Here is a 15,830-nt window from a genome sequence, read left to right on the forward strand (position 1 = left end):
TATCCTTTAAAAAGAAATAAAGGGATATTGGACTGTAATCCAAATTTTAAAGTAATCTAATCTCCACTGGAAGCAGGATAACAAATACATTTTAATAAAATTAAAGTCACAGAGTATTTATCAGTATTATTTGACAATGACAAGCATACTAGGCAGTTTCTTTTTTAAACAGTATACTAATATCATTTTCATTTTGGAAAAAGGCTTTAAATAAGCCCTTGGTTGGAATGAACTTTTTCCAGGTGAGTGCATTTTATAGCAACTATGGGATGAACGAAGAAACTGGTCATGATATTACACTCATTCTATTTATCCTAGAGAAAACCAATGAATTTACTTGTGCTCTAGAAAAAGCTGCAGTGATATTTTGTCCAAATAAGATTTTGAAAAACAATTCCTGTGTGAATGTTGGATAGATACAAAGGTGCTTACCATATGTGTGAACAAAGTTAAGTAAGCTGTATCAATTCAAATGGCAATATCTCAAGGAAAAAAAAAAAAAAGTTACAAAGGCATAGTAACCATATCACATCTAAGAAAAAGTATCCCTGAAAAACAACCTTTCTGTAATGTTACCTATGTTATATACATGCTATATAGCAGCATACATTTCAAACTCAGTTTCATCTATCTAACATCATTAAATATAATTAATATTTATATATGTGGGAGTGTATATATATGTAATCTCTCACCATGTCTAGCATTAGTTGTATAATCTCTGTCAGGGAGTCTGCTGTCCAAGGGAGCTTCTTCTTTCATTATGTGCCAGTCAGCATCACTTGTGTTCAATGGCTTCCATCCACAGAAGTCAGTCTCAAAATTACATATAGTGTAATTAGCTGTTGTACAGAGAACAAGAGATCATTAAGTTGAATTTGATGCGGCAGTTTAATGCCAGATCAATCAGTGATTTGTATTTGGATGTAAAAGGAGTTTTTAATCAAAGAATCTCTGGTATGTTTCACTGAAATGTATATTACTCAGCTGGAGAAGTTATAAAACACAGATAACAAATCAGGAAGGTCCTTCCATTTGTAATCAAATTCAGAACTGTGGAGAGCACCTCAAAAAGAAAAAAACTATATCCTGCTACGGATGAGTCCTGTACATAGGCTGCCATCAGATTATGAATGGGCAATTGCATTTTTTTTAAAGATACATTTTCCTGGATATTTAATCATGAGTGTATAAGGAAACAATCAAACATATTTAGTGGTTTAAATATGCTGAAAATAAATTAAGCTGATACTTATTTTATTTTTGGAAATGAGATTTAAATTTATGAATTATTTAGATCTTCTGGAAATTATGTATTGCAATGTAAAATAACAGTTTCTCAGTTGATATGGATTAGACCAACTTAAACATACTCTTTCACTTCTTGAAATAGATTAATTATTTTGCTAAAAGAATAGTATAATATGAGGGTCTTTTTTCCTAGTCCAGAACTGTTGGACACAATTATTTGGGCTGCATGGAACAATTGTAAAAATTACTTTGGAATTGTACTTGGCACTTTCCAGCCTTCATGGCACATTCATTCCATCATGGGATGCATGGGAACAGCACAGAGCTGCTCCAGGGCAGGTTCAGAGTGGACATTAGAAAAAAATTGTTTACTGTGAGAGTGGTCAAACACTGAAATAGGCTTTGTAATGAGGTGGCTGATGCCCTGTGCCTGTCAGTGTTCAAAAGACATTTGGACAATGCCCTCATTAATATGCTTTAACTTTTGGTTAGCCCTGAATACATCAGGCAGTTGGACTCAATGATCTTAGAAGATTCCTTCCAACTGAATTATTTTATTTTATCTTATAAACCTCAGACATCATATTACTCTAATTTTGAGATTGTACAAAACCAAAATAAAATATAGCTTTGTTGAAGTATCATAGCATTAAATTTCATCATAAAGTTCTTCCTGGCATAAGAAAGCTATTTGAGCAGTCTAATCCTAATGTAAAAATAAATCATGGAATCACAGAGTGATTGAGGTTGGAGGGGACCTCTGGAAATCACCCGGTCCAACCCCCTTCCAAGCAGGGTCACCTAACACACATTGCACAGGATCTCACCCACGCATGTTCTGAATATCTCCAGGGAAGGAGACTTCACATCCTCTCTGATCAACCTGTTCCAGTGCTCTGTCGTGCTTACAGTAAAGAAATGCTTTCTCATATTCAGACTTCCTGTGCTTCAGCTGTGCCCATTGCCTCTTGTCCTGTTGCTGGGCACCACTGAAAAGAGACCAGTATCATCCACTTGACACCCTCCCCTCAGATATTTGTATACATTCATAAGATCCCCTCTCCGTCTTCTCTTCTCCAAGCTAAATAAGCCCAGCTCTCAGCCTATCTTTGTATGAGAGATGCTCCAGTCCCCTAATCATTTTCATAGAACTACTGGAGTGAGTCCAGAGGAGGGCCATGTTCCTCTTGTACCAGGGAGCCCAGAACTGTACACAACACTCCAGAAGTGGCCTCACAAGGGCTGAGTAGAGGGGGAGGATCACCTCCCTTGACCTGCTGACAACACTTCCAAATGTACCCCAGGATACCATTGGCCTTCTTGGCCACAAGGGCCCGTTGCTGGCTCATGGTCAGCCTGCTGTCCACTGGGACTCCCAGGTCCGTCTCTGCTGAGCCGCTCTCCAGCAGGTCTGCCCCCAGCCTGTAGTGGTGCTTGGGGTTATTCCTCCCTAGGTACAGGACCCTGCACTTGCCCTTGTTGAACTTCATGAGGTTCCTCACTGCCCAAATACCAGTATCTCTTAACTGGGTTCATAATGTTTATTAAAATTCAATGGAGTATGTTTTTCTGTTTGGTGTAGTATATTAGTTAAACACGGAACTTGTTTAACTTAATTAATTACAGAAGGCTTATGCTTTTGACAAGGCTCCTTGTTAATTAGACTTTGATTGTTAATACATTAAGGTAGAATATGCAAAATGATATTCCAGACTAAGCTGCTTTTCTGTATGGTAATTAGCATGCCTAGGCATTGTTCTTTGCTTAGCTAAGCAGTCTTAATATAACCAGTGTGATATAAAAAGCAAAAATTCTTTGATTAAATCTGTCTTTACTCTGAACTTCCTAAACCTTGTATAAGTTTTTCAACACAAGAAGTTGACTGAAGTGGCTGCACAGTAATACCAAAAAAGATACCAATAAGTTACCATATAGACACAAGGAACTTACTCATATACTAAGCAACCAAAAACTTGTTTCTAGAAGGTTAGATGCACCAGGGCAGAGATAAAATAATGGTTTAAATATGACAGAGAAATTAAGATGGCACTAGTGGTTAATATTTTACAGACTGATAAAGCATTTAACTTCTTTATTTCTTTTATTATTATTATTATTATTATTATTATTATTATTATTATTATTTTCTTTTAAGTGGAGAATAACTACTTAAAAAAAAATTATTATAGCAATATGAAGAACAGTGTCTTCCACATGCTCATGACAGCAGATCTGTCATTTAATGTGTCTCAGTGCCAGGCTCAGGGTTTTTCACTGGCTCATAGTGAAAAGGTGACTAATGAAACTACATTTGGAAATTATATACTGGCAGAGTTGGCAAAGCAATAAGGCTGTCAAATTTCCTTGATGGTCAATAGGAAAGAGGGGAAATTTTGTGAAATCATTATTTCTGAAATTATTAAGCACTAGTATAATTTCTTCTAACACTTTGTATTTAGAAAGACATGTATAAATATAGTGTTGTGGGTTAACCTGGCCGGCAGCTAAGCACCACACAGCCATTTGCCCACACCCCATCCCCCTCAGTAAAATGGGGGAGAAAATTGGGGAGAAAAAAAAAAAGTGAAAGCTTGTGGATTGGTATAAAGACAGCTTATTAAGACAGAAAAGAATGGAAAATAGTAATAATAATGATAATAGCACTACAAATAATGATTTGTACGAAATAAGTAATGCACACAATTGCTCACAACTAGCTGACCACTGCTCAACCTATCCCCGAGCAGCTGGTCCCCCCACCCTGGCTAGCGACCCCATGTTAATTGCTCAGAATTATGTCAGAGGGTATGGAATAGCCCTTTGGCCAGTTTGGGTCAGTTGTCCTGGGTCTGTCCCCTCCCAGCTCCTGATGCACCCTCAGCCTGCTCACTGTTGCTCTGCAACAATTAAAACATCAGTGTGTTATCAACATTATTCTCATCCTGTGTCCAAAACACAGCACCCTGCCAGCTACTATGAGTAAAATTAACTCTATCCTAGCCAATACCAGTACTCATAATATTTTTCCACTGCTGATATATTCAACCAAAACGACACATACTCAGAAAAGGACAGCTCCAAATCAAAATATTTAGCCCAATCATTTTTTTTCAGACTATTTCTGAACACTCTTATTAACTTATTAAGAACATTAATGGTGTGGGTTTTTTTTTTTTTTGGGGGGGTGGGGGGAGAAAAAAAAGTCCAACTCGAGGGCAGTATGTTATATTCATTATATGTGAAAATGGATGCTACTCTTTTTTTTTTTTCTCCTGTTGCACCTCTCTTTTTAAAATGATGTTCTATATAAAATCATCAGATCATCCTTTGATCAAAGACATTGGACAAGACACACTAAGTCTAAATGTTCTACCATATGTAGTTTCTGTAAGTGATACTTCATGTTAATTAACAGGAGTTTTAAAAATATTAATGTGTTACAGAACAACTAGGCTATAAATGCAAGTGAAGCTTAATTGCCTGAGTTAACACTTTGACTTTAATTTTATCCCTACTTAATTCTCAAAAACTCGAGTGCTAGTAAACGTTTAATCAAGCATGGAAATAAATAAATAAATAAATGAATGAATAGGACTTTGCACTTATGTTGACACCCAAATCTACATGAGAGTTTCTTGGTGTGTTTTTTCATTGCTCCAACATTAATCAACTCTGAGAAATGCTCCTTTCTTGTCAAAACAGTGCATAATTTTTACTATTCACAGCCTTTTAATGTTTCTGTTTGAAATATCAAGTGATTATATGCAGTGTTTTACCATCCATAGTTTGAAAATAAGTGACAACACAACCAATATTTTTTGAGGAGTTGTACTGCAGTTATGTAAGTTAAACAGATGGTAAAGCATATTTCTGGTATATGTATTCTCTCCTACTGCACCTCTTACCATCAGGGCTTATGTTATTTATTTCACTGGGAAGATTTCACTAGATCCAAACTGCAGGAAGATTTTCTATGTTCTAATAGCAAACCCAGAGAAGCCTCATTTTTGGACATTCATCTATTTATATTTCAGCAAAAGAGAAGGAAAATTAGAAAGGAAACAACAACTTGCATTTATTTTAATAAAAAGCCAAATTTGAAAAAGTAATCTATTTTGCCTTGTGGATGTATCAGTATGTCTCTACTAGTCAAGGATTAAATTATTACAGCAGTTCTGCAAAAGCAATCACTCTGAGAAGTAAACAGGAGAAAAATGTTCCCCAAACACATCTACTTGAATTTCAAGAAATAAGTGGAGCTTACTAAATTCATAAAATACATTGGAAAAGTTTTTCAATTAACACAAACCATTTTTTTCCACGTGTTTTAAATAATAATAATAATAAATAATAACTTAATACTGGTAGTGTTAAGAGAAACTATTGTCAACACTGGGTCTGAAGATTGCATGAGTAAACCAGTCCTTGAAGAAAACTTCCATGCTGAAATTATCTTGCTTAGATGTTGTTTCATGTTATCAAAATAAAACCAGCTCATTAAGTGGCTACAGCCCTGTACCAGTACAGTTTTCTTTATTATGAGTTTGTGAATCTCTCATCTTTGCAGACAATTAATTATTTGGTTGAATGAACCAAACATATCTCAAAATCTTTTAAACTGTTTTATGAATCCTAGAACACAATGACATCTTTTCTTCTTCTAAAAATAAAACCACGTTGCTATCACCAAGGTATGCCAAAGATGTGAACAAAAAACATAATGGAAAAGAAACCAAACTAGTCAAAACTGTGATGGTGAAACACAAAACCAGTGCAAAACAGTGTTCATAAGCAATGAAGTTGTCTGTGAAATAATGATGTATCTTCTTTTTCTCCACACGTACATACAAGGTTGATGGACAGATACTGGCAATTCCAGAAAATTAATGTCACAGGAAACAGATAAATATTTACTAAAACAAAATATCTCAGAATAATAAAAATGCTGTATTTCACACTTGAATAGTAATAATGGGATTTGTGTGTATGTTCATCTGCTCTAGAAGTTTTCAAGAATTTGTAATTGTAAATCACTGTACAGGAATGGCTTTAAAATTATTCTAGTTTTCTTCATTCTACATCTTATCATATTTATATAAATAGGTAGAGCTTACAGAGAAAGTTTAAGTATTGTAAAATAAATATATATTTGCTCTTGTAATAAATTGTGTTTTTATGACTATTCACGTCATGTTAACATGAGCAAAGATAAACATTATTTTCCTTCCCCGTTGTAATGAAGCAAAAGTAAATCCTCAAAGAGAAAAAATCTTCACATTGCTAAGTAACAGCTGTCTGCCTTTGTTTTCATTCAGTATGGAGATCTGTCAGCTCTGCATCATGAGAGTACTTCATCAAAGGAAACTACTGGGGATGTGTTCAAGGGTAGATGCTAAAATACCTAAAAGAAGAGGCTAAAACATGCCCTATTGTACCAGATAGTAATTTTTACTGAAATGTGAAGTGGATAGATGTAGCACACTCAAAATATCACAGAGGACAATTTCAAGATTATGTGGAAAATGTACATAATGGGCAGAAAAGAACAAAGTACAGAAATAAAGGACAGCTTTTGCTTTAGGTCTCTTTTGTTCAAGACTACAGAAAGTGTCAGAAAGATGAATTTTCTAAGCCAACCAAACTGCTCAAGAGCCAAATTCCACCTTTGGGGTCCTCTTTCCTAAAAAGCATTATATGAAGTTTCCAAGACAATATAAGCCACGAAAATAGACCAACCTTAGAAAGGTTATCTGGATATTTTTATATTGTTTCACTTCTTTATTCTCAGCCAGTAGTCAGAGAATCATGAGTCTGCTGTGATTTACTTATATTTTAGAAAACCATATTTTCCCACTTTTTTTTTTTTTTTTTTTTTGAGAGAGGATGAGCATGCTTTTGTGCACTGATAGAACAAGATGATGAATCTTTAACCAGTGAATATTTCAACAAAAAGTGAGGCATATAATCTCTCCATCCCAGATTAGAATCTGAGCTATGTGTTAAACCCAAGTCAACTACAGAGGCAACAGCAGAGAGTGGAGCACTAGATACTGCTATTGAAGAGGGTTGTGCAGTTCCTGGGCCAGTTCATGGGACAATACCCTAATTCCAAAAGTGTCACAAGGACAGCATTGAGACTCCTGGGCTGTTCTGGCTTTTCTTTCTTCTGCCCACTCTTTAATTTTTTCTGACCCATCCACATAAGCATGATGGAAGCAGCATTACCAAGATTGAGTCCCATATGCTAAAATACGGATTATATCTAGGTTATTTACTTGTCTTATATAATGCCAAAGTCTGGTGTCTGAGACAACAAGGGTTAAAATCAAATAGACTGTGTGCAAAATATAACTGCCTACGATGTTTTGACTTATTTTTATTTTCACTTTGTGTAGTATTAACAGCTATTCTCGTACTAGAAGAATTATTTTTCATCCCCTATTTGGCCTTCAAATTATTCTTCTAGATTCCCAGTCAATATTCACCACAATTCTCTGATAATGTTACTGAAGCAGGAACCTTAAATCACTGAAACAGTTATATCAGATTTATAAACTACTCTTCACTTTCATTCCGTTTTTCTTTCTAAACAGAATGAGAAATTTATTCCTACCAGCAAGTGCACAGACTTAACAGCATAGGATCAAGTCTTGTAAAAAGGGAAAACATATTTAAAATCTCCAAGAAAACCTGGAGATAGAACACTATAAACCTTCCTATTGAAAATGTTGTTTCAACGTTCACGTATATCACTTGTTTCAGAGATGGGTCCTCCAAGGATCTTTAAGTGATTGAAAGGATTAAAAAGTTTAAAATGCGAAGCAAAGAGAATTCAGTCAAAAATTGTTCCTAAAGCCTTCTCAAAGAATTTGAAAATAAAGCATTATCAATGTCCGCCATCCTGCTACTTTGAGAGACATATTTTCCAATCTGCACATCACAGCAACATATATCATTACCAATACCTGAATTATGTACACAGTTTTCTACAAAACATATTTAAGTGTTTCTGCCACAGGCAAACATACAAACAGGCATACACTGTATAATACTTATTTTAAGAGTTGCGGGTTCTCTAAGACTACTTTTACATCGAGTTCTAAAATGTTTCATAATTATTATAGACAACTCCCAGTAATTTTATTTTTTTTTTCTCTTGACTGTACAATAAAAGCTATAGCTTCTGAGAAAAGTTACCTTCAATTCAAAATATGACTAAGATAAACCTCCTGATCTACAGCTAATGTCACCTGATACATTTTCTTCCAAAAACTTATTGACAGTCTAAATTAGAAAAAGTGTTCAAACAAATTTCAAGGCAGATTTCAGTTCCTCTCAAACTGAGGAAGAATAGATTATAAACAACATAAGCAAGGAACACATTTTGATAAAAGTGTGCAAAATTTTGTGTTTCTGCAGACACTTAAAAAGCTTGCTATCTGAATCCAAAATATATTGCTGAGGACAGACAGAGAAAGAAAAAACGTATATGATGACAAATTGAACATTGAACATTGTCATGAACGTTGTAATGAATTTTTATATCATTTAATATTCTAGGGGAAAAAAAAAAAAAAAAAACACATATAAATAATAACAGCTTTCTAGGCATTTCTTGGATAGATCTGTTTAGGTTTCACTATACTCTTCAGCACTTTTAAAATTCACTTACAGCAGGCTGCTGGATCCTCACTGCTGTCATCAGAGCAGTCTGGGTGAGAGTCACAGGGTGATCCAGGCTCAGTGGATTGCCCATTAGTGCAGGTGAATTCTTCTAAGGAGCTGAAACCTGGTGGCTCTGATGGTGTGGTATCCAAGAGCTGGATGTTATTCAGACAGACAAACCCCCCCCTCCTCTGTATTGTTCCTTTTAACATAAGCTGTGGATGGTTACAGTTAAAATACTTGTATTAACAGACAGGGAGAAACTGTTCTGTTTCTACTGTAAAAGAGTAATATCCTATTTGTAAAAAAGCACTATATGCCTTCCATTAAAAAACGTACCAAATATAAAATCAGAAGCTGAAATTTTGCAATGACTACTTCAAATTGATTTCTCTTAAAATTTTCAGGTAAAATGATTCAACAGATTCCAGAATTAAGAAAAAAAAAAAAATAAAGAAAAGCTCCAAATATAATAACTATTTGGCTAAAAAACAGCAGTGTCTCTGTACTTCACAAGAGTGCGCTGACATGTACCATCCTAATGACCATGACTTCTGTTCTGAAGTCTCTTCAGAACCTAATTTTGCTGGTGCCCAAGAAAGAAAAATCAGGTTACACTCACAGGTGAAGAAGTTAGAGACCATTATCAGACACCAGCTGCTATAGCATAAGTCACAGCTGATCTCTCTCAAGACAAGAAAGCTGTACCCAGCTATGTAGTGAGATTGGCTCCCGGTTGCTCTTCCAGGCTTTGTCTGGGAGACAACTAATTTTGCTTGAGTCAAAACCTTTCTGGGGACCATGCTAATGTTTTAATTATACTGGCTATCATATGCCAATATATGAGCCAATGTGACAATATATAAGCAGAGCCCGTGTCCTGCTTACTGTTTGAATACCACTCTTGGCATAGACATAGGGATTCAGGGAGCATTTCACTCCTACAGACTTCCCTTTTACTTTTACACAAGCTGATTTAGAGCAACGGAGTTTTAGGAGAACATCTCTTGCTCCTGGTCATTGTTTATTCCAGCTCTTTTAAGTCTCAAAGCAAGGAGATTATCCTGTGTTCACCAAGTTTCTTGTACCTGAGCTAAAGCAGAAAACAAAAGCTTTAGCTTGGCTTGAATTCATTGAGAAGATGAAAATAGTGATAGTGCATAGCACTTAGAGACACAGCAGGAGTTGGATGCACAAATCAAAAATGGAGTTGTGGGTTTTGACAGGTGTGGGCATGGCCAGAATAGGAGCTTTAGAAAGCAGTCGTGTGCAGGAGGCAGAAAACACAGTGGAAGGAAAGCTGGGGAAGATTTTTGGACAAAACATGAGGAAACTAGAATAAACATTTTGGGACATAAGCAGAAGGCTCTAACATACTACACAAGCCCTAGAAAATTGTCTAAAAAATAAGAATTATATATATAACAGTCTTCTGTTAGAGACAATTCTTCAAAATTCCAAAAATGCTATCAGTTCCCTACTAATTCAAATGGCAGAATGCTGTGCTAAAAATGTCACACGGTCACATAATTACAGTATCTATCCTTCCCTAAGCACAAGTGATCATTCTGTTTTTGTATAAGAAAGCTGAGAGCATATTTTGTATAAGGGCTGCTGAGAGCATAAAACCTCTGCAGTCTTTTGTTTATTTACTTTTGGATACTACAGATAATCTTATGCACATCTGGTTCTTTATTTTTTCCTTATAGGAAAAGCGATTGGTCTTTGTCCTTCACACAGATCCAGCTGATGTTGAAACAGTAAAATATAAAGCTTATTTACAGAATTATGAAGAAATATTTAAACAAAAATTACGTAAATTATAAACCTGTAATTCTTCTCTGTACGTTTTTAAAAAAAGGGGGGAGGTGGGGGGGAAGACACTCTCCCACAGTTACTGATTTATGTCATTCCATTGACATAACAAAAAATTCATTCACATTATTTCACTTAATAGCATTTGTATTTTAATGAGCTGGTAATAAGATGGATTCAAATGACCTCCTAAAGAATGGTGAGATGTGTATGCATTTTCTTGCATGGTATTATGTGACACGCTTGGTGGATGAGGGAAAGGCTGTGGATGTGGTCTACCTTGACTTCAACAAGGCTTTTGACACCGTTTCCCACAGCATTCTCCTCAAGAAACTGGCTGCTCGTGGCTTGGACTGGCGTATACTTCATTAGGTTAAAAACTGGCTGGATAGCTGGGCCCAAAGAGTCGTGGTGAATGGAGTCAAATCTAGTTGGAGATTGGTCACTCGTGGTGTTCCCCAGGGCTCAGTACTGGAGCCAGTCCTCTTTAATATCTTTATTGATGATCTGGATGAGGGCATCGAGTGCACCCTCAGTAAGTTCGCAGATGACACCAAGTTAGGTGCTTGTGTCGATCTGCTCGAGGGTAGGAAGGCTCTGCAGGAGGATCTGGATAGGCTGGACCCATGGGCTGAGGTCAACTGCATGAAGTTCAACAAGGCCAAGTGCCGGGTCCTGCACCTGGGGCGCAATAACCCCAAGCAGAGCTACAGGCTGGGAGATGAGTGGTTGGAAAGCTGCCTGGCGGAGAAGGACCTGGGAGTATTGGTTGATAGTCGGCTGAATATGAGCCAGCAGTGTGCTCAGGTGGCCAAGAAGGCCAACTGCATCCTGGCTTGTATAAGAAACTGTGGCCAGCAGGGCTAGGGAAGTGATTGTCCCCCTGTACTCGGCTCTGGTGAGGCTGCACCTTGAGCACTGTGTTCAGTTCTGGGCCCCTCACTACAAGAAGAACACGGAGGTGCTCAAAAGAGTCCAGAAAAGGGTGATGAAGCTGGTGAGGGGTCTGGAGAACAAGTCCTATGAGGAGCGGCTGAGGGAGCTGGGTTTGTTCAGTCTGGAGAAAAGGAAGCTCAGGGACGACCTTGATTCACTTTATAAGTACATTAAAGGAGGCTGTAGAGAGGTGGGGGTTGTTCTGTTCTCCCACATGCCTGATGACAGGATGAGGGGGAATGGGCTAAAGTTGCGCCAGGGGTGTTTTAGGTTGGATATTAGGAAGAACTTTACTGAGAGGGTTGTGAGGCATTGGAATGGGCTGCCCAGGGAAGTGGTTGAGTCACCATCCCCGGAGGTCTTTGAAAGACGTTTAGATATTGAACTTAGCGATATAGTTTAGTGGAGGACTTGTTAGTGTTAGGTCAGAGGTTGGACTCGATGATCTTGAGGTCTCTTCCAACCTAGACAATTCTGTGATTCTGTGATTATTAAGACCAGGAGCTTTAGGCTACAAACAGGTAGACTGCTTTTATTAATTTGTGGCCAGAGCTTTACTCAAGCGACGCAACAAAGAACAGCAAGCCCTTCACAATATACATATATTTCTTAAATTCCTACACTTCCTAGAAGACTTATAAACAACAAAGTAAAACATTTTCAAAAATCAAACACTTGTCTTTTACATTCATACCTTTAATTTTTCTAGCCCTCTTGGTATCTGTATATCCACTTTGGCCCATTCCTTGTTAGTTGTCATGCTGTTTTCCCACAAGATATGTTCCCCCTGTGGAACACAGAATACGATGTTAAGAAGTTATTTTTAGACCCTTAGTTATGCCACTTAATGTCACTGATCTTTTCATATCCTAGCCAGACCAACACTATGTATATCAGGAAATACAATTTCACATATTTGTTTGCAATCTTTGCATCAAAGTCTTTGTCAAAGAGGACAAGCAAAACATACTTATGGTGATTAAATGGGTTAATTATATATATACTTATATATATATATAATCATCAGAAGCCAGCTTGGTAATAAATTAAAGCAAATTAGTATAGAAATTAAACCATACTAGGACTGTATTTAACAATGTATTTCCATGGCATTCTCAGCACTATTTTCTCTTTTAGAAGTAACTACTCATGCCAAGTTGTGTTAATATTAGAATTTGTTTTTTTACTTAGAACCAAATTTTGGGGTCTGTCAAAATTACCCTTTAAACCGTGCTAAAAACATGTCATTTGTTTTCAATCAGTAAAACAAGCAGAGTACTACCAAGTAAGTCCTAATCATGTTTTGAGTTACCTCAATCCCCATATTTACTATACCTACTGAGGAGTAGTATAGCAAGAAAGTTAAATATGCTAAAGGACCCTTTATGAATGCACTCAAAATCCTTTTAATGAAAAAAATCTGACAAAATCAACTCATGCTCATTCTGTTTTTGTCAATATTGAAGCTCATACAAAGAAGTATGGCAATGTGAACTTAAATAAAATGTTTCCAAGAATCAGCTCCAGTATAGAGCAAATCAAGAAAGTCAGACAAAAGGGAAGGGAATGGGAGGTGAGAGGAAAGGAGTGGAAGGGAGGAAAATTTACTATAGGATAAATGTACAAACGGATGTACCATTACAAGAATCAACACTTCACTGCCTTTTATGATACAATGCAAAGTTCTGGTCGTATCTTTTCCACAAAGGGTATTACAGAATTAGAGGCAGTTCAGAAAACAATGTGAAGCCGGGTAAAGGAACGGAAGTCTCCCATACAGAGAGAAACTGAAAGGGTAAAAACCTTTACCTTACATGAGAGGAATAAGAGGGGATATGATAGGTATATGAATCCTACCAACATTATAGACAAGGCCAGTTATCTTTTTCCTGCCTTGCAATATATAAAAAAAGAGGAGGAAGACACTGTCTGTTGCTAGATATACCGAGAGGTCTGAGCCAATAGAACAACATTGGTATGATTTGTGACCACTAGCAAATTACTTACCCCCATTGTCCTATAAAGGCTTCAACTGTTGTGACATATTAACAAAGTTGAAAAACTCTGTTGAATATGTCTTCAAGATCAATTTTGGAATACTGCAAGATAAGGCTGACCCTAATGCCATAGAAAGCAAATTTGGACAAACCACATGCCATACTGATTTCAGAAATAAAAGTCAGCTGTGAGTTTTCACAATACTGTAAGATGTAGGTATTTGCCAACTTGTTCACATGATAGATATTCACCAAAAGTCTTTCAATTTCAAGGAAATTTCAATCTGCTTAAAACATGCTTGATTTTGCTAAATATTTCAACTTCTGAAGAAAATTTGTTAATGTTAGTAGACTAATACAATAGCCAGATATAAGACACAGGCAAGGATGATGTACTAGGAAGCATACTGCATAGCAGGTTAAAATGGTTAAAAGCCTGTGGCTTAAGTGTCTGCTTTCAGGAATATGTATGTTAATGCATCTAAACATGTACACATTCCTCCATCCATCCATACAGGCAGGCTTCAAGAACACTTGTATATCTTGTAGGAATAAGTATTTACTACTTATTTATTTGGATACATCTGAATACTATAATTTTGTTCACATGAGATTAACAGTTTAGGTACCCATCCCCATGGCCATCTTTCTTTCCAATTTATTTGAATAAATAGCTCATGTCAGTAAACTCTTGATTTTTCAGTGTGCCAGGCTTCTTAGCCTGTTTTTACACTGAAGGCAGTAAATCATTTCAGGTGCAACAACTTTTAAAATTAGCTGTTGTAACATGCAAGAGATATTACCCTCTGATTTTTTACAACTATGATAAGCCAATAATACTATTTCCCTTCCTCACAATGTTTTCTCTGTCATATCTGTCTTGCCTGTGGAATTCTTCCATCATTTTAGTATAAATGGGCTAGCCCCTCTAGCACATTCCTTTCTTTTCTAGCTATCTTTTAGGAGGTTCAATGTATTGATTTTACAGTACTTTCCCCTGAGATTTGTTTTGGTGATGCAGGAGAGCAGTTGCTCAAAATACCTTCTCTCTATTTCCCTTACCGAGATATAATGCTATCTAAAACCATTTTTTTGTAAGGCTAAGATGAGCAAGAACTGTGGGATGTGTTCCTTCTTACTATTTTTTCTCTCTCTCTCTCTCTTTTTTTTTTTTTTTTAAGATAATGCTACTCGGTTTTGAAGAATGGAAGAGACGATCATGATTTTTTCTTATCAAGTCCATTTCTAAACCACATTTTTTATTTTTGACATTTCTCTACAGGTACATTCACATACTGCTATGCAACTGCACTCATCACACTCATCATTTTGTCTCTCTCCCCCCCCCCCCCCCCCCCTTTTTTTCATTTCAGAGTAATTTGGAACAAATGCTTATTTGTTGCCTCAAAATGATTAATGACCACCTTTTGCTTCTACCGAAGAGTGTACTTGCATGGACTTTGCAAGCATTGCTGAACACTTGCAGAAATTTTAGCGTATTAGGGTAAAAACATGCTTGCACATATAAGCATAGGTCAAAATAATCTTTTATCATTTTATGTTCATCTAAATGGGAGGAATGATCAAGTAATAGAGGGCATGTGATATACTGAACTCAACAATATCATCTCTGGTTTAAGTTTTCAAATAAAAGTTTAAAATTTATCAAATGCTGAAGACAATATTGCCAAATGTGAATGCAATCACGGGCTGAAATAGAATATTAAAGATAAGTAAGCTAGAAGTACTAAAATTGGAAGGGGACCAGGAAAGATAAATAATGAAGGGAGTATCTTACTATCAGAAATTAACTTTGAGAATATGTAGGAAACTACAGATTTGTGCTCCCTGTTCTCTTGAAAGGTAAGGTAAGGTAAGGTAAGGTAAGGTAAGGTAAAAGTATAGACTATGCAATTACAGCCTAATCGGCTGAAAGGTGACAACACATAAGACACTGGAACGAATTGGTAACAATAATCTTGTAAGCAGGTAGAGAATTAGGAAATGAGAAGTGTCCATTAGCTGCTTCTGTTGAGAAACAACTCACATTCAGCCAGTGTAATCTGCTACTTTTTGACATAATAAACAGCCTTGAAAAAACAGAAGTGACTTGACTTTGGTGAAACTCTTAACAATCTCATACAACATTCTTTGAGCAAATTGAGA

General features: G+C 36.4%; 1 protein-coding gene across 2 annotated transcripts in view; it reads right to left on the reverse strand.

Moving 5' to 3' along the window:
• Window positions 1-15,830, reverse strand: part of MALRD1 (MAM and LDL receptor class A domain containing 1) — a 264,634-nt gene that overhangs the window by 224,595 nt on the left and 24,209 nt on the right. Inside the window, exons 8-10 of one of the 2 annotated variants that reach the window (XM_084510831.1) lie at window positions 12,362-12,454; window positions 8,924-9,131; window positions 696-842 (exon numbers count right to left, since the gene is read on the reverse strand). In XM_084510831.1, coding sequence (XP_084366957.1) covers window positions 696-842; window positions 8,924-9,131; window positions 12,362-12,454 — 448 coding nt within the window. Of the gene's footprint in view, window positions 1-695; window positions 843-8,923; window positions 9,132-9,255; window positions 9,519-12,361; window positions 12,455-15,830 lie in introns of those variants that run through there. The other variant, XM_084510832.1, reaches the window with a different exon arrangement.

The sequence above is a fragment of the Aythya ferina genome, assembly GCF_964211825.1.
Source record: "Aythya ferina genome assembly, chromosome: 2".
Taxonomy (NCBI): domain Eukaryota; kingdom Metazoa; phylum Chordata; class Aves; order Anseriformes; family Anatidae; genus Aythya; species Aythya ferina.